Source organism: Saccostrea cucullata, unplaced genomic scaffold, assembly GCF_032062105.1.
Source record: "Saccostrea cucullata isolate Sc308-1 unplaced genomic scaffold, CSIRO_AGI_Scuc_v1 ctg989, whole genome shotgun sequence".
Lineage (NCBI taxonomy): Eukaryota > Metazoa > Mollusca > Bivalvia > Ostreida > Ostreidae > Saccostrea > Saccostrea cuccullata.
The window spans coordinates 121,521-140,419 of NW_026924744.1; the positions used below are offsets into that span (position 1 = coordinate 121,521).

Here is an 18,899-nt window from a genome sequence, read left to right on the forward strand (position 1 = left end):
TGATATTCTTAACACATGTTTTAGAGTTTCATTCAGAGTTAAGTACATGCAAAATCAAATGTGTCTATCTTTCCTGAAGGAGTTATAAATAATTTGCATTATCTCCACTCAGATTACACAATATCTATAGTTATATCAACTTCCCATCCCGTCATGCAGTTAAAAGTGATTACTATTTAAGCCAAGCAGGAGAAGGTTATAAATTCACAACCCTAACTTTTTTATCACTACTGGTCCCAAAAAGTTATTTTTCAATGACACGTACATCATACAAAAATTCCGTAAGTTGATTTATATGACTCAGTTGCAATTCTTGATATTTCTTGTCTTCGTTTCTGTTAAAAACTTGATTACAATACAAAATCAAAATATCAAAACACCGTCTCCCCCACAATTACTTCATAAATTTTCCCAAGAATTTTTTTAAGCACAATTCTTATTTCAAAAATATAAACTGTCCCCTTCTCTGTAAAATATAAACTTTCCCCTATTTATGTAAAAGCAGTGACTTCTCCCAGACATAGTTGTCTCCCTTGCCTGGCTTTTAAGGTGCAGCAAGCAGTGGATGATGGCGCTATGTCTATAAATAAAACTTCTTACTTGCATATTATCGGTAGGTGGGCGGGGAAACATTAAAGTCCACTCACCACCTCCCCCATTTTATTTTTAGCATACTCGATGCGGATTCCGCCTCGATCTGAAGAAAGAAGGACGAAGCCCTGGAGCCGCCCCATAGCCTCGCCAGCTTGTCTCACATCCTGTTATAAAAACAAATACGTTAAGGTTCATCAGCCCTTCGCTAAGAGAGATAACTCTCTGTTTAAAGTCACTTTTTCCCTGTAAAATTCCTTCAGTCATCTTTAAGTGTGCTAATATTATGCAAGTTTTGATTTTTTAATATTTTTTTCTGAAAACCGTCATTTCTGTAATATTTTACGAGTTGAAAACAAATCTGAGGTCAATTCATAACAATAGAACAGTCAACTACAATAATAAAGATCACTTACCTGAAATTCTACAAACGCTACGGGGGATCCGCCTTTGTTATGCATTCTTAGCCGGCTGAAACCCTGGAAACTAGAAACCAGAGAAAGGGTCATTACGTCATCGTCACTGAAATCACACTGAAATCAGCTAATCTCAGATCAATTCTCATTTATTACGCTGCATTGTCTGTTTTCCCTCTCGAAATCTGCCCCTTAAGCAGAACTTGTATGAACAAATTAGCGGATTGATATACAAAGGTATTTTCATTTTTTTCAAAGGGATCATGTCAAAAACAAATTTTAAATATCATCGATATAATAAATCGGACCTTTTCTTCGTTTCTACCAGGTTTATATAAAAACATTTTTTATGTCTCTTTGTGTACCATGATCCATATTTCATCAAAATTCTTGAATACTTCCAAAAAATTAACACTTAACAATTGGTGCTGGATTCATTGAATTCATTTTCATTTCTCTTTAAATATATACTTGGAATTGCCAAAATGATGTAAGTAAATATGAGTGGAGCGCCAAACCCAGGAGCAGTGCCATAAAAATAGAACTGCAGGGGGATCGTGTTGTGACCGAAAACGAGGCTGCATGCAAAAGTAATAAAATGGCGACTCAAGGGGAGGTAATTTCACCACTGTGATAGAATTTCTTCCTTATCAGATATAAATGCATGTATTTTTGCAAAAATCTGGTTCCCATAAAAACTGTTAAAGGTGTAAAATCCAAAAATGGTTCAGGTAATTTAAAATTCAAATATCGGATACAAGATAAAAATCTTAATTTATGTTGAAAAATCGTGCACGTGTTCTTTAAATAGCCAAAGCGTTATATATCCTGTGAATAAAGTGAAATTTTGAAGAAGAAAAAAAAGATATCTATAAACCAAATCATGGTGTTTTCTATAATTTGTAAGCCAATTTGGTGGTATCTTATTTTAATAAGTTTTCCTCAGTTATAGCCCAGGTGTGTGTGTGAACGAGTGGAACTTGATAATCTTTGCACTGGCTTTGTCTATAGCTACAGTAGATGTTATTCGGCGACTATTGCAGCTAAATAAACGTGCTACACTAATTTTTCTTTAAAATTACTTCAACATTATTGTGAATAGTTTATGTATTTCAATCTGTCTTTCAATTCTTCTTTTGGTGAAAGAAAAGGTTTATTGGTATATATAGTACTGTGACCAAAAATAAAGGAAATAATGCGAAGCTCGATATATAGAGATAGAACAGAGAACTGGTTAAAAAACTGAACATGTTAAACAATATAAATGTTCCTCATTCCAATCATGATGCAAGGGAGATAACTCATTGTGGTCTAAGTAGAACAAGGGGAGGCAATTTGTGATTGCATGTTTAACTTGAAATTAATCATATTTTTCTTTGCAATAAGTACAGGACCATATTTGTAAATCACCAGAAAAGGTATAACAAAGTACTGACAATTGTTCCTTATATTTTCTGGTGCGATTACTCTTGATTGACAATGCTTCATTCTTTTCAAATTCATTCCTACTGTAGAACAAAGGAATAATCTGAATAGTAGTGAGCAATTGTCAACAAGATCATGTGATCCTTTCTGATAACAGCTGTCTCAAATTCCTTGTTGAAATGAGAAACTTGATTGTACGTATATATCAGTATTGGAATGTGTCACCTTTCACGTGTTCGATGCTATCAACTTAAAGAATGAACTTGTGTCACTGCGTTTTCAACGATTTTTTTTATTCAAAAATATTCTTAAGCACTTAAAAAAATGTATAAGCATGACTAATGTCTTTGTCAAAAAGAAAGGTGACATATTTTCCTGGGATCAGCTGCTTCAGAATTGGAGCTATGGTCCAACTTCTGCAGGTAACCAAGAACTGACCAATACCAGAGAAATGGGGCTCATGTAAATTTTCAAGAATTGAGTTTCTTTGTCCAAACATACTGCTTCATCTTTTTGCAGGTTTGATTTAACTTGTATTCCACACTTAAATTTATAGTGAATAAATGTGCAAGCAGGTCAAAATTTGAAGCCTTAATCATTGCATTCGATGTTCAAGATAAGTCTATATCTAAAACTCAAATTGCAGTTAAAACCATGAAATATCTTTTCAAAGTTTGATTGTAATATTCACAGCAACCCGTCTAATGGTTTATCTGATAAAGGTCAAGCCTTGATTACAGTGCAGAATATATTGAGAAATCAGCCAGAAAAATAATAACAATATAATAATATAGCCGTGTAAAAGAGTGTGAAGGGGACTCCTTATATAAGTTACTTCCATCCAAGCGCTGAAGTGCTTCAAATATAGCTACGGTGTAATCAGTGTCTACCAAACTCTTGTTGTGATCTATAAATGATGGTAAAGATGTCAAACGTTCTTGTGATCTATAAAATGGAGATTAAACATGTCCGCTTACCTTCAAGACTTAACGTTATATCTACAAGATTAACGTTACTAATTCAGATGTGACCATCAAACATCAGGTATAAATAACACAGGTACACAGTCAGATGTGACCATCAAATATCAGGTAAAAATAACACAGGTACACAGTAAAACACCTTGAGAATAAATGATTCTGGGGAAAATGTTTTGGGATTGGGAACAAACAATTAATAGGTAAACAAACACTGAGTGTACCCTTTTCCAATTTGGACAAATAAACAAAGATATGATTTAGTGAGTTGGGTTTGAGTGATTCCATGCATAATATTGGGGCGTCTCGATCCACAGGAAACATGCCCGTTAACGCCTCCCGATTCCACTGAATCCAATTCTCGATCTGTCTTTAGGTTTCCTCTTTTATTTTCTTCTCTTACCTTGCAAGTCTTCAAATTGAACTTAAAGTGTTCTCGTGTTTAATTTTCTTATAATTACATTGTTGCACGTCTAGAAGCTTACGTTAAACGTGAGTAATAAATTATTGATCACCCAGTTAAAGAAAAGAAACTTTCCAGCAAAAAAATCGACCATGGTTTAAAATATAATCTATACGTACCTTTTTAAATACTCATGTACCAAGTTAACCGTCTAACATGTTTCATTACAAATATTTTAAATTACATTTTTTTCCCTGAGATTTGTCACTTGCAAGTAACAGTCCAATTTCTAAACAAACAGAGATTGTATGAACATATTTTAAATTCAAAGCACGTTTGAAACCCCCGTAAGTCCATGTCACAAAGACGCTTCAAAGGCGCATTATGGGTACTCACCTGTTGAATAGGTCTTTGAGTTCCTGCTCGGACGAAAATTGTCCGAGATTAGCCACAAACAGTGTGGAGCAGGGCGAGTTGCTGGTGTGTGCCGCTACAGACAACCCCGGGCTTTGTGAGGACGTCTGCACTTGCAGTGCCCCGGATGTGCTGACACTAGTGCTGAGTGGGCTAGTAAGTATAGGCGTGGCCGCAATAGGAGGATGTGGCAGAGCGGCAGACACGGCTTGCGGGGGCGCTACCACCGTGGGATGGTGAATCTGTTAATAATAACCCAGGCGTCAGTGGCGGGGCCCCTCCCCAGCATGTGGTTGTGTCCCCAGATACAGCTATAAGGCGTGGGAGGTGTGCAGTCCCAGAAAATGTTTAATGGGGTCATACATTCTGCATGTGGTCAAAAAGACTTGTTACCAAACGGAATTTAGGCCCTTTAAATTTCTTTTCTTTTTAGAAAAATGTCTTGATTGATTTGTTTGACTTTCATTTTTTGACAATTTCTCTTTTCAGAACCCATGGTGGTGTATAATCCAAAAATTTACTCAAATGTATACGTAAATAAAAAGGTATCGAATAAAGAAATATTGCTGTAAAACATTTGATATTAGGAAGTCTGCACACGGATGCTCCATTTTTTCCTATTTGTATGTTACACTGATGTATTGTGTGAGGAGTTAGCCTGATCAATTGTGTGAGGATCATGATGACATAACCCCACAAAATTATAGGAAGGCTTCAATCCCATGTCTTTCATTCATTGCTCATTCGTTACATTTTTTGGGTCCAAAAAACGGACTTACGACCTACCTTCTCTTTATGTCTAAAGCCAGCTTTCAGATTCCAACGTTCCTCAATTTATGTTTACCAAGAGGGTTCGCTCTAAAATTTGTAATTTATGTTTACCAAATGGGTTCGCTCTAAAATTTGTATTTTTGTTGTGTAAATGTCCCACGTGTGCAGGAAATATCAATAACAAAACGTTTTAAAAAAGAAAGACTTTGCTAGATCTTCTGTCGCTTGCAGTGGTGACTACTAAATGTGGTCTAAAAAAAACACGGGGTAACTTTTGTTTCTACGTTAATGCAATGAAATAAGAAGAGTAGAAAGTGCCACACAGAAAAGCTTACTCTACTGTTACACTTATAAGGTGGGACGAAAAATCTACAGTTTAACAAGTGTCACACTCCTTAAGGATATAAAAAATATAGTAAATGAAGTGCTTTGCCTCCTAAACCATGTCCATTTATTTTTTTTTTCTTTATTTTTTTTTTAACTTTGGATATTAAAGAAAGAGGAAGATAACTTTTTGGTACCCAAAGTATAGAATACATAATTGTAATACAAAAAAACGTTGAGTGAAAAATATGCAATAAGAGAAACAAAAACTATAAAAATAAAGCTGCAGAGCGATACGTTGGTTTTAGTGAATGTTAGCAATGAATGAGAGTGGTGATAGAAGCCCTCCTTGCATGCAGCCCTTGGCTAGGTGTATCTGAGGAATGCTGGGAAGGACACCGTACTGTGTGCTCTATACAGAGAAAATTCGGGTGCTGAAAAAGACATTGGCTTTCTCTATAAGTGCAGACCCTCCACATCACAGCTTTGTATCATTTTTTTTTTTAAATCTTCCAATGGTGCTTAATGAAAGAAATGAAAGAAATTCTCTTGATTTTTTTTCTTTTTCTCTCACCATATCAAAGGATTTTTAGGAATTGGCTTTAGCTGATTATTCTAATTATAAACTAAAAGGACAAAGCAGAAAACATCCAAAGAAAAAAATACGTAAAATGATTTCGAAATATGTTTCTGACTCTTCCAAAATTTTATGTTTTGACTCATTTTAGCACATGAAAATTATTAATTTCATTAATTTACTGCATTGGAGATGAAAATTTTGAGAACCTTAAAGTAATTTCATTAAGCTGGGATGTAAAGAGGTCCATGAAAAATTAAATATATGACATATCATGCAAATACAAAGCATCTATATAAACAAGTGAAAGAATCTATTTAATAACATGGTCCTACTTAGTCAAGGGATCCCTGTATATTAAAAACATCTCATAATTACAGTATGGTACGTATACAGATGGATCTTGTAGGCAAATCATTAATGGCTTGTTGGGTTAGATTGGTGAATACTGGATTTAAAAGATCAGAGAGAAAGAGAGCTTTGATCAAAACACATGCAGGCTTCATTCATGCTATTTTTAGAACACACAGAAGCGTGTTCGAGATGAATTCTGGTGATTGCTGATGGGTGTACAATCTATAGAGGGCTGGTGTGATTTAGGTGCTCCGGGTCAGAGTTTACCAAGCCAACAAAGATGCTTTTCCTAATTTAATAAACTCAAGATTTGCAAATAAGAAAAGACTGGTCATTATACCGCTTGAATAGACACATATTCTTCTTGAAAGTTATTGAAAATCAGTTAAATTTACCTGAATATGAGGAATCCATTCCTATAATAGTATAATAACACCTTATTGAGAAATGTTTAAACTGGATTTTTAAAATGTTTCTTCTCATTTGACCTACAAAAGCCATATTCTGCTGAACTTTTTAATGCTTCAGTTATACTTTTTTTTTACTTTTCAGTTCACAAAATATTGTAGATAGGAGCAGTGCCCATTACTATGACTACATGTATAGTGTTGCCATGGTGCTAAAGTTTGCAGTGCATCAGTAAATACTTGAATCCATGTCTGATTTCTAGCATTAAATTTTTAACAATTTCTGTGGGTGTTGAATGAACTAGCCTTTGCTGACAGTTTTACACTTGAGGGAGCAATTCATACTTTTTAAGTGCAAGTTTAGCCAATACGGAAATAAATTTAGCAAGTGCATCTATATATTTTAGCATGCTATGGGACTTAATTTGATAAGCTGTTTTTATGAGGCTTTTCAGTACTTAGATTTTTCATGATAAAGTATATAACTGGTGCTAAGAATCTTCAATAATAGAAGCTAGAAGGGGAGATCAATAGCGTGTCAGAATTTTTTTGTTTTGAGGGGATTAGGAAGAGCTGGTTTGTTGCCTTGGTAACAGTTTGCGTGGTGTGCCAGGTGAGAGAGTAAGTAAATAATGTTTATCATACCTGAGGGAGGGTGTGAAATGTCCATTCCTAGAATTTTACAAGAGGTCAAAGGTCACAAAACAAGGTCAAAAGGTTACATATAGAATTATGCTAAAGCAAAAACAACATTTTTTTCTGTTTTTATTTATTTTTTCTCAAAGTTATTTTTGTTAGTACCCTTACATAAAATTTCACTGGTTAAATACCCCCCCTTTTTTTGTAAATTTAGATTCTTATTTCATTTCAGTGTGAATATACAAAAACATTATTAATTTCAATGGCTTGAAAATGAATAATTTCATTTTTTACTTGCACTTTACTCAGAATCTGAGGAGATCTGGCTATAAAACAGATAGAAAGAAAGGAGGAAAATTTTCTTCAAGAAAAAGAGAATTTTGATATTTCCTTGCAGAAAGTCAGAAAAAGCAAACAAGATTCATTATTAGTAGAGTCACAGTTAATTAACTAATAATTAAACACCATACAAGTTGTCAAACTCTTAATATAGTTCTACATAACACACAACAGCCAACTTCACACAACATAGAATTTTTGTTTTCAAAATTTAAGATTTTCAGTATATCTAAGGTTGTACTTGCTGCTATCAAATTTGTTTTTATTAACATTAAAATGAACACATCTAAAACAGTGTTTATGCAGGTACAATGAATGTGTCATTTCTCTCTTATTTTTGTTGTTGTTGCTTGTAGCAAGTGTTTTAAAAAGGTGCAATAACCTTAATTGTCAATGAAAAGACCTTATGTTATCTCATTTCTGGCTGTTTTTATTTCTTGGCTGTTGTGTGTGATCATTCAACATCTCATTTCTTCATTGGAGGGCTTTGATTCTTAAATTAACCATTACTAAAAATAGCCTCTCCTTATACAAGTTACAACACAGTGCAAAACAACATTGATCAGGGGAACAACAGGAAGAGAACCGAAAATTCCCATAATTCCATATGACCACCAAGTAAGTATGGAAAAGTCTCAAAACTTTAAATTACATTTTGTTGTATGATGTTTGCTGAGGATACACAAAATGATTTCCAAATTGACCCATTGTTTCTAACAGACCTGTTGATAATTCTCACAATTCCAAATGACAACTAGATTAGTCTTGGGGGAGTCTCAGAACCTAAATTACATTTTTGTTTTAAATAATGTTTGGAAGGACTTATGGATGAGCAGATTTACCCATTATTTGACGGATGGTGCATTGATTTCTTTACCCACATCAATCACAACAAATGACAATACTCTACAACACACGACCAAGCTGCCCAGTGAGATAGAAACTGAAACACTTCTTTTATTTCAAAATATATTACTTTATTTTTATTGAGGACTTTCAGCAAAATAATATAGGGTTTCCTTAACCTTCAAAAGTCTGTCTAATAATGGTTAATCTTAGATTCCAAGTATTTGATGAAAGTTGTAACCTTGTGACTTATCATATTGGCAGGCTAATGTTTGACAAAAGTGGTTTCCAATCAGCTATCCAAAGACATTGGTTCTCTTATCATAATAGCTCACATAAGTTTTCTTATGTCTTTGACTAAATTTTTAGACTAGTACTTGGACAGTGTGAAATTCATGTCTGAAAAAAGACTGAGGGCTGAAACACATCTAACGTAAAATAGGGAAAGAAATAGGAGACTTGTTTGTTATTATCGGCACATTTACTTATATATTAAGAAACTAAAAGGCTAAATGAGTACTTTCACTGTTTGTCTAACAATTTATAAACCAAGGTTTTAGTTTATATCTAGCAGACATGGTCCAAATTAGGTGAGTGCTGAACACACTGATAAACTGACCAAGATAAAAATTCCTTGCTAAAAATAAACCTAAAAAATTCTTTCTTTCTTTCTTTTTTAATCTTCTCTCTTGGCCTCTGCATATTAATTGCTTGTTATTTATTTGTTTTATAGTGTACTTTTGTCTAGTATAATTAGTAAATGTGCTCAGCTATAGCAAAATATACAGTGAAATGTTCATCTTAACAATGTTTATCTGTGTTTCACATTCCTCCCAACCAAATTATCCATACAACACAACTTCACACACAGGTGTAAATCTCAGTGACAGAGTGACCTCTAGTGACCTTTAAATTCCCCTATAAATAAAAAACAGTGGTTGCCATGGATACCCCAGGTGACGTTATTGCCATGGTGCCTGTTGTGTCCCAGTGTTTTGCACGTGTGCAGTAAGAGGTATAGTAAATTGACCACTAACCCGTACCGGGACTTGAGCCAGGGCGGGGTGCTGTATGAGCGCCGCGTGGTGGTGAAGCGCTGCTGTCGGGGCTGCCAGTTCTGGGTAGGCAGCCAGAGGATGTGGGGCCCAGGTCTCAGTGGCTCCTGGGAAAAACGCTGCACTTAGTTCCTCTGAAAAGCAAAGGGAGACCATCCACACGTGCAAAATAAAAGCTGAGTACCTGTTAGTGAAGCTTAACTACTGCTGGTACACCCTTAATTAACCATAAATTCAAAATAATTCGGTACATACACCCAAGTAATTTTACCTGAAACCACCCTCTAACACATCACACAACAAATACCTCATTTCATCAAAATAAAACAAACTTTGTATTCTTTTCAAACACACTGCTATTACAATTTATCTAGCTAAATCATAAAATCTCATATTATCAATTAAATTCAAATTTATTAAATCTGTCATCATTAAATAATTTTAAAGCTTAAAATATGTCTAAAAACCAGTTACACTGAAGCAAAATTTGTTAAATTTTAAAACATCTATTCCCATGTGTCAGTGGTGCTTCTCTAAACTATTATCTCCCTTGGCATTTCTTTCTTAAGGAATCTTTGATTATCAGTATAGCATATTTTATTGCAATCAAAGAAAATTCTTTGTATTAAAAATAACACATAAATTTGCATGACATTGTCATGAAATGATACATATGCTTTGTGATTGGCTGATTTTTGTCATATGAAGTTATATCACCATGTTATGATTGTGTTGTTTCTTTTTGTCATGTGATTTTTTTTGTGATTTTTTTTGTCATGTGATGTTACTTACACCCTTTAATTGGATGATTTTTGTCATGTGTTGTTACTTACACCATGTTATTTTTTACCTGTGATTGGGTGTTTTTTTGTCATGTGATCTTACTTATGCCCTTTGATTGGTTGTTTTATGTCATGTGATTTTACTTACGCCCTGTGATTGGGTGGATTAGTGTAGGATGGGTGGCAGCTGGCTGTGGACTTTGTTGTTTAGGCTTTGTGACTTTTGTGTTGCTCTTTGCAAACTCCAACCTTAAGGTTTGTGGCAAGTCAGGATCAAACCTTACACCCTGAAATTCACAACAATAAATTATCAACTGTTAATTCATATGGAAGATCTTTAAAAAATATAAAAACAAGAAAATCACATTGTTGATTGCAAGACACATTGAATCAACAATGTCATGTAGATCAATTTCACCTTTCCAGGTATAATTCACTATCCAGTTGAACTGTTCAGGTAGATTACTGACACCTGTCTAGGTAAATCACTAACCTTTTACCTGTTCAGGTAGATCAGTAATACCTGTATTATTCCAGGTATAAGTCACTAACCTGTAGGTCCTGTTTAGCTGCCTCTGCTGCACTTCTAGAACTAAATGTCACAAATCCCACTGGCTGTAACACAAAGGGGAGTCATTTAATTACAGACAGACATACATACCCACAGCAATTACAAAACCAGCAATAATAGGTTTATTAATGTGAAAACATCGTATTAGAGGTTAATATCTACACGGCACAACAGTGATTAAAGTGTTGTCAAAAGCATGATATATATATATATAATTCACTACTCAAATATCTTAAAAAGTAAGATACATGTTGACTGGTATCAAAATAATATTGAACTTCATTTACATCTTTGATTAAATAACAAACTGCCAGAGAAAATGAGAGAGAGAGCAGAGTAATGGAGAGACAAACGTTGATGTAGATGGACAGCTAAGGATGAATTTAAATGTAAACTGTAGGACAGATTTCAACCTGATTATCTAGTTATGTCTAAAACTGACTTTTTTCTGAGCTTTTTATTGGATTCAGTTCCTTCCATATATTTAAGTACAAGCTTAAGAGAGATGATACATCTTTTCGTTCCATCTAAAACTTTGTACTTTACAATTTTTGAGATATAAGACATAATTATACTATCAAAAAATTATGAAGAGCTTATGCTGGCATTGGTGATATAGTTATAAACTAAAAAGACTAAAATTCTAAGACTCATGAATTGCTTGATTCTGATTGGAATATTCATTCATAATTCATGCATATTCAATTATGTTTGAATAAAACTACTCAAAAGTTATGGAGTGGCCAAATTTAAATATTTATCAAGTTCTTGAGCAATTAAAATAGGTCTTGTATTCCATGTATGAATACACAAATATCATGATTTGGATAGACTGAAGCATGCATGAAAATAACTACAAAGGATTCATACTAAAGGAGAAGCAGTTTATCTAATCATTAATGCTAGGTTTAGGGAAATTAGATGTTCAGGTAATGTATAATACTGAAACATCAGCTACTCATATCAATGGTAAGCATGAATGAACTGCTATTCATAACTAGCCAATCAAATAAATTGTAACAGTAAATGCTTTGGCTATAGATTCCAATCCAGTCATTAGGCTTAAACATTGTTAAATACCAATGAACTTGGAGAATTATAATGTATCTAGGAACATCAAAATAAGGTTTTCATACAATGTAATGGAGGGTAAGATGAAATAAAGAAAAGAAAGAGAGAACAGATAAAGATGTTCTAGATGACAACATCCTGATTATAATAATCCACCACCTACACATGCCCTCAGCCTGAACATGCAGCTTTCCACCAATCACATTACAGAAACAACTTCTTAAAAATCAGCTGACATTAACTGCTGTCCAATCAGATCAATCATTACATTTTTTTTTAATAATTTGATCATTAACTCTAGGTCTTATGTTTTTTGCAAGTAAGTTGATAAAAAAATGAAACAAAAACATTTTCCAAGTCATAGAAAATTAAACAATTTTACTAATAGACTTTTGAGTTTAATCAGCTATATTTTCAAAAGTTGAATCCTGTTCACCCCCCAGATAGCATAAAGTGGTTCAATCCAAGTACTGGACTGATCCACACAGTAGGGGTGACAGGGTGTTCTGTAATGGACCGGCCCGTGTCGGGTACTTACAGACGTGTTTTTGCCGTTTTTATTTGTGACTTTTAACAGGGAGCCTTCGTACCCCTGTAAAATAAACATGTGATCATTCGCAACAATGGTGCCAAGTGACTTGTGTGATGATGACGCTGATGATTCTATTTATAGCCCTAGAAGACTCGGTAGAGACCAAAACATTAATTACAGTCGTACGCAATAAGTATTGATGAAACATTTACATTTTGACAGTTTTTATTGCTGATTTAATATTCAGCTATTCTAAAATTTTTACTTTATTTCAAACTTTAGCAAAATTCTCATGACTCTCATACTGTCTAGTAGGGCTTTATTTTATTTTTTACATCAAATACCCTCCAATTATTCATAACAGTGCAGGATCACAGGAAAATGAACAAATGCTTTGAAGTTGTTTTTTTTTTTTTTTACGATAAACTATTTTCCTGTAACCTCTTCCTGAACAAATAGAGGAAAACATTAATAAATAAGATCAATGTGAAAATTAATAGCATTCAATACAACCTAATAGGGTTAGCACAAAACAAACAAACAAAACAGTCAAAGGTGTTGCCACACGGTTAGTTTTGCAATAAAATATTAGCATGCTTGATTTGTTGTTAATTTTGGCCGTAAATTTCCCACACATTAAACAAGTGATAGCGTCAGCCATTTCTCACAGTGATGTTACTGTGGTGACAGTGCTGTTATGACGACTGTGACCTTTGAACTTACGCTGTTATTTTTGCCGGGTTTTCCCATCACCTTTAACAAAGCATTTTCATAACCCTGGAAGCAGAATCGAGTGCTATATAAAGACTACACACAGACAGACAGGTTAGGCTCTTTTCTCCCACCACAAGTGACATAATGACCAGAATTCATCAGAAAAATTAGATTAAAAAATAATAAAAAAAAAAAATAGAAAAAGATAATGTTGTTAGATTCAAGATGAAGTGTCACATTCCAATACTTTTATTTTTTTTTTTCCATAAAAATACCTGGTAATTGTGAAAAAAAAAATGGTATTATTTTTATTTTTTGTGAAATCCAAAAATATTCATTTTGAGAAGAAAAAATGCTTTAGTGTTCAATGTAAAAAAGGAAAAATAAAGTAATAAAATAGTGATTTGAAAATTGTATTTAAATTATGAAAGTGATAATTTGACACATGCATAATAATGGCAATTATAAAATAAAAAAAAATAAGGTAAAAAACTGAAGACGTCTTTTTGTAAATTCTGCTCAAAACAGGTAGATATGAAGAATCAAAGGGAGGTAAATCTACAAGGTTTAAATTAGGTTGACAACATCTGGATATATCTAACATAGCAGCAAGGGAGTCGTAATTAGTTATCACATAGGGGGTAGTCATTATTGCAAGGGGGTAAAACACATATAAAACAATTCACTCCACAATTCCTGTCCTCTGATTAATTAGCATCACACAGTCAGTAAACCAACACATATAATGGTGTGTATACCTTTACTAAATCATACATAATCAACAGCACATGGAGTTATAGACACGATGTATGACTGTTTGACATAGAACATTAATAATGGGCAAGAATGATGTATATTTAATGATAATCTTACAATTAGTTGCAACAGCTTACATGAAAGGGTCAAGGAACAAATAAATGCCTACTGCAGACAATAATTTTTGGCATAGACTCAATCAATAAATTTAAGGTGGTATGACCCTTTACATTTAAGGTGGGACATCCCCATATTCATAATAAATATTACAGTTTATGATTTTGAAGAAGATGAAGATGCATTTGCAAATCTATCTAATTAAATGTAATTGGGAGTGCTGGTTAATTGAGAATTATTTGTACTGATGAGTCTGTAACGGGCAAATATATTTCTAAACTGTTGTCCCTATACTGATTTAAAACTTTTAAACACTGAGACAATTCCTAACTCAGAGAATTAATACTAATCTAAAACAGCTTTGAAATTTCTGTCAACCCTTTAACAAGGTATTAATCACTTTTAAATAATTTATTAAAAGAAATTCCTTCCAAGATCTCATAATGGTGGAATTAAGAGATTAAACTATAAACATTGATTTACTTAATGTTTCACCTCACATGTGATATACAGGTGAAAGTAAGTACACTATTCATCTGATTATGACCTATGACCTTTGACCTACAAGACAGGTCAACTCTTGTATTAGCTTTTTATTTAGGTTTCATTAACTCCTAAAAAATATTAATTGAATACAAAAACAACAATCATCACATACAATGAATGAAATTAATGAAAACTTAAATAATTATAATCATTGTAAGATTATTTGATGATAAAATTTTCTGAGTGAGGAATTCTGGGTATGTTTTGGTTGCTATGGATACCTACCTTGTATGCCCTAAATAGTAGATACAGTTCTCTGGGCTTGGCGTCCATTGGTAGACCACTAACAAATAGGGTACGGACCTAAAAATAGACAAAAATATAATCATAAACACCATTGGTAGACCACTAACAAATAGGGTACGGACCTAAAAATAGACAAAAATATAATCATAAACACCATTGGTAGACCACTATCCGGACCTAAAAATAGACAAAAATATAATCATAAACACCATTGGTAGACCACTAACAAACAGGGTACGGACCTAAAAATAGACAAAAATATAATCATAAACACCATTGGTAGACCACTAACAAATAGGGTACGGACCTAAAAATAGACAAAAATATTATCATAAACACCATTGGTAGACCACTAACAAACAGGGTACGGACCTAAAAATAGACAAAAATATAATCATAAACACCATTGCTTTGATAATTTTTCTTAGATTTTATCTAAACATACATGAATTCTATATTTGAGAAAATAAGCACAATGAAGCAATTGATTTCCATTCACTTTGTATAATACTAAGGATGACTACTCCATTCCATATAAATCACAAAACATTAGCAGTTATCCCCCTTTCACCAAGACTGTAAAGTTTTTAGCCAATAAGGAAAGTGATTCTCAAAATGTAAATTCTGTGTTCTTAAGAACCTTTTGACAATTAAGGGACACATGGAATATAAAATCACTTTACTGGGTAAAATGACAATGTTGCAAAAAATGATTCAAGGGTAGTAAAAGTGAAACCAAACAAGTTTGAATCCATTTGTTGAAAGCTTCAGCTTTATAAATATTTATCTTGATTTAACAGGATGAGCATTGTAATTCAACTAATGGAGAAATCCAATTTCAAAGTAAAAGAAAAAGTTGCATGATAGAATTCTCAATATAGCAGATATCAGCTATTTGCGTGTTGATAAATCAACGTTCAGTAAAAGTTTGCCTTTGCATATAGCTAATACCCTGCAATGGCCTGTAATCAAATTGAACAAAATAGCTGAATTCAAATTACTGCTGACATAGAACATTAAATTTTTTATTTCAAAATAAAATTTTCTTTAAAATTTTCATGATTTTACAGATAGGTACCAAGAGTTTTATCAATCTGAAACAAAATAATACGATGTTTCAAACGAGAATTGAGAGACAATTGATTCAGATTCTCGGTGCACTTAGACAGCCTTAACATTTCTACGTTTTACCCACTTTTACCCACGAGACTATTTTTCATCATGATGTGATAAATACAGCAGTTAGATAATACATGTAATACAAATAAAATTGAAATATCATCGTTTAATATTTTCATTCTTCTAATAAGGATTGGCCAACCTCCAAGATAATTTATATTTATACACTTATTTGAGTACGGTTGCTTCTCAAGAAGTAATCAATAATTCTAAAGTTATATGATAAAATTAATATTATAAGCTTATACTTGTATGCAATTACAAACATGTTTACAAAATACACACACAGAGGCTTCAAAATATTGATACATGTAGGAGTATGTACTCAGAATTTCTTCATAAAATGGGGAATTCATAAAGGGAATTTTCCCACTACAGGAAGGAACCCATTTAGTGAATGAACTCACTTTATAATGTCTTTGTTATACTTCACTTTTTAAGGACAACTCTGATAAAGGCAAAAAGAGGAATTTAAGGGTTGAATCAATTCATAATGTAGTTTTCCTTACTGGGTGTTTCTGTTTTAATTTGAAATTTTAATAGGATTATATGATGCATTTCCATATAAAAACATTGTTCTTTGTAAAAGAAATGATGTACCTTATAAGTACAGGCAATTGGAATGTAGCAAATATTTCAATTTGGGACCTTAATTAACTTGAGCTGTCATTTTCTAGCCTCATAAACATGACTAAAATTTTAAGGTTTTCTTAAGGGTTATTCAGTTAACTTATCATATGATACATGTACAGAGAGGACTAAAATCATTAGTCGAGTTGTTAATTAACAAACCTTCGTTAAGCAGTAATTATGACTCTCTTCATTAAGAAGTATTTAATGTCATGGAAGTTTATTTACGTAAAAATTTATTTTGTTTGTCACTCTGTGTATTACGCAACAACAATAGAAATATTCCAACTTAAATATACATTGATCATGGAAGATGAAAAATTGCATTGCATACAAATGTAATTGAAAGTCACTGACATATATAAAATCTGCAAGTGAAAATTTTATATTTATAATTTGAATTTATTAATAAAATTGTGTTTAAAAATTCTTTGAGAATTCAAGACTTGGGAACTTCTGACAAAATTTTTTTTCAAAATTCAAAGTTAATTTTTCAACAGACTTCTGATTCATTCACTAATTTTCTTCTCATGATATGCAAATGTACGGTACATTATGAATTAAATTAGTGAATCTTAAAACAAAAACTTTTACTTTTCCTACTAAAAAGTATTAACAAAGAAAATTTTACTGAGAAGTAGTTTTTACATTTTTATGTAAGGAGCATTTTGTGAACAACATAATCTGTTTAATATTCCATAAATTTAATTAATTACATTAGGATAAATAGGCGTAACATAATGGCCATTCAACTTTCTTAATATGCATGCGATCGATGCATTGATTTTTACTTCCACGGAAATAAAATAAGGAAGTGAGATGGAATAAGATGGTTGGGTTTGTTATTATACCTGAAATTTCAGCATCATTCTGCCAATGTATTATATAACCCAGTGTATTGATCTGCCAGTATCCTATACAGCTGTAATTCTCACAAACTCGACATTAAACGACTCCGAGAGACAATAAAATTAGCATCATTGCTCTCACTTCCTGAAGATGAGATATATTTGCATCAAGGAATTTGAACACAATAAAAATGTGTCAGAGACTCAGAAAAATAACAAGAGGCTTATAGGTATAAGTATCTTGGCATATAATCTCACACAGAATCACCAGAATTTGATATCCTACTCTCAATATAATCACAGAGTTTTATATCTCAGAAAAATCATAAAGATGGAGCTTTATATCTCAGAAACTTAGTCAGAATAATCACGACAGTTTTATATCTCACTGTCTCACTCAGAAAAATCACAAAGATGAAGCTTTATATATCTCAGAAACTTAGTCAGAATAATCACAAGAGTTATGTATCTCACAATGTCATTCTTAGAAAAATCACAAGCTGTTTTGATTTTAGTGACTCAGAAAAAATCACAAATTAAGAGTTTGATATCTGTACTCTGATTTTCACTGAAGCTACGAAGCTAAGAAAATGAGTCCCAAGTTTATGAACTAAATATCAATTACGGTCCTACTGTCTCCGATATAATCATCCATAAAGCCTAACATTAAAAGTTTATGTTTCGTTTCGGCTTCAGCCTTTTAAGTCGCTGTAGCTACACATCTATAATATACATGTATGTAGAGTATCCAACTCATAAGATGGGCAGGCAGATTGAAGCCCCGGCCCTCAAAATGTACAATTTTAACAAATTTTTTTTGTGGTGTGTATATTTTTCTGTTAACTCCAATTCAATCTGTAGGAAACCCATCAAGGCTCTGCAAGACAACCATCAACTCCTAAAAGATAAAGTCAGCAGGGAAAAAAAATATCAAAGTCACACTGGCGGAGATGTTGTCTCTCAGGCAGGTTCTATCAGATTAAACCCCAAACTCTGGTCCACATGTACGCATCCACAGATTAAAAAATTTCAAAAGTCTCACTGGCAATAGATGCTGTTTTTCTGAGTCTCAAGCTCTTCATCCAAAAGAAACCAAAATCATCAACATGTAAGCATACTTAACAGACTCAGCAGAATTTTTATTTCTTAAAATCCCAAATGTGTATACATGTATACAGTCTCTATAATAAAGCTGTCCATTCAAAGTAAGCTCAAAGTCCGAATCAACATGTATATATTGTATATACAACAGTGATTATAACAGACCCACATCAAATACCACTGTCTGGGATAAACTGGAGACTCCTAATAGAAGCCGTATCAGATGTTCCCAGTTAACCATTAATATATATCTATATACCCCCATGAA

The 18,899-nt window shown here is 32.9% G+C and overlaps 1 protein-coding gene across 10 annotated transcripts in view; it reads right to left on the reverse strand.

The window, feature by feature from the left end:
• The window catches only part of LOC134267212 (protein couch potato-like), a 74,311-nt gene that overhangs the window by 9,756 nt on the left and 45,656 nt on the right, over nucleotides 1-18,899 (reverse strand). For 3 of the 10 annotated variants that reach the window (XM_062749433.1, XM_062749439.1, XM_062749441.1), the window contains exons 2-11: nucleotides 14,853-14,930; nucleotides 12,501-12,554; nucleotides 10,873-10,935; nucleotides 10,469-10,607; nucleotides 9,521-9,672; nucleotides 7,305-7,331; nucleotides 6,648-6,668; nucleotides 4,209-4,468; nucleotides 1,008-1,077; nucleotides 648-758 (exon numbers count right to left, since the gene is read on the reverse strand). In XM_062749433.1, coding sequence (XP_062605417.1) covers nucleotides 648-758; nucleotides 1,008-1,077; nucleotides 4,209-4,468; nucleotides 6,648-6,668; nucleotides 7,305-7,331; nucleotides 9,521-9,672; nucleotides 10,469-10,607; nucleotides 10,873-10,935; nucleotides 12,501-12,554; nucleotides 14,853-14,930 — 975 coding nt within the window. Of the gene's footprint in view, nucleotides 1-600; nucleotides 759-1,007; nucleotides 1,078-3,409; nucleotides 3,431-4,208; nucleotides 4,469-6,647; nucleotides 6,669-7,304; nucleotides 7,332-9,520; nucleotides 9,673-10,468; nucleotides 10,608-10,872; nucleotides 10,936-12,500; nucleotides 12,555-13,217; nucleotides 13,272-14,852; nucleotides 14,931-18,899 lie in introns of those variants that run through there. The other 7 variants (XM_062749434.1, XM_062749435.1, XM_062749438.1 and 4 more) reach the window with 7 other exon arrangements.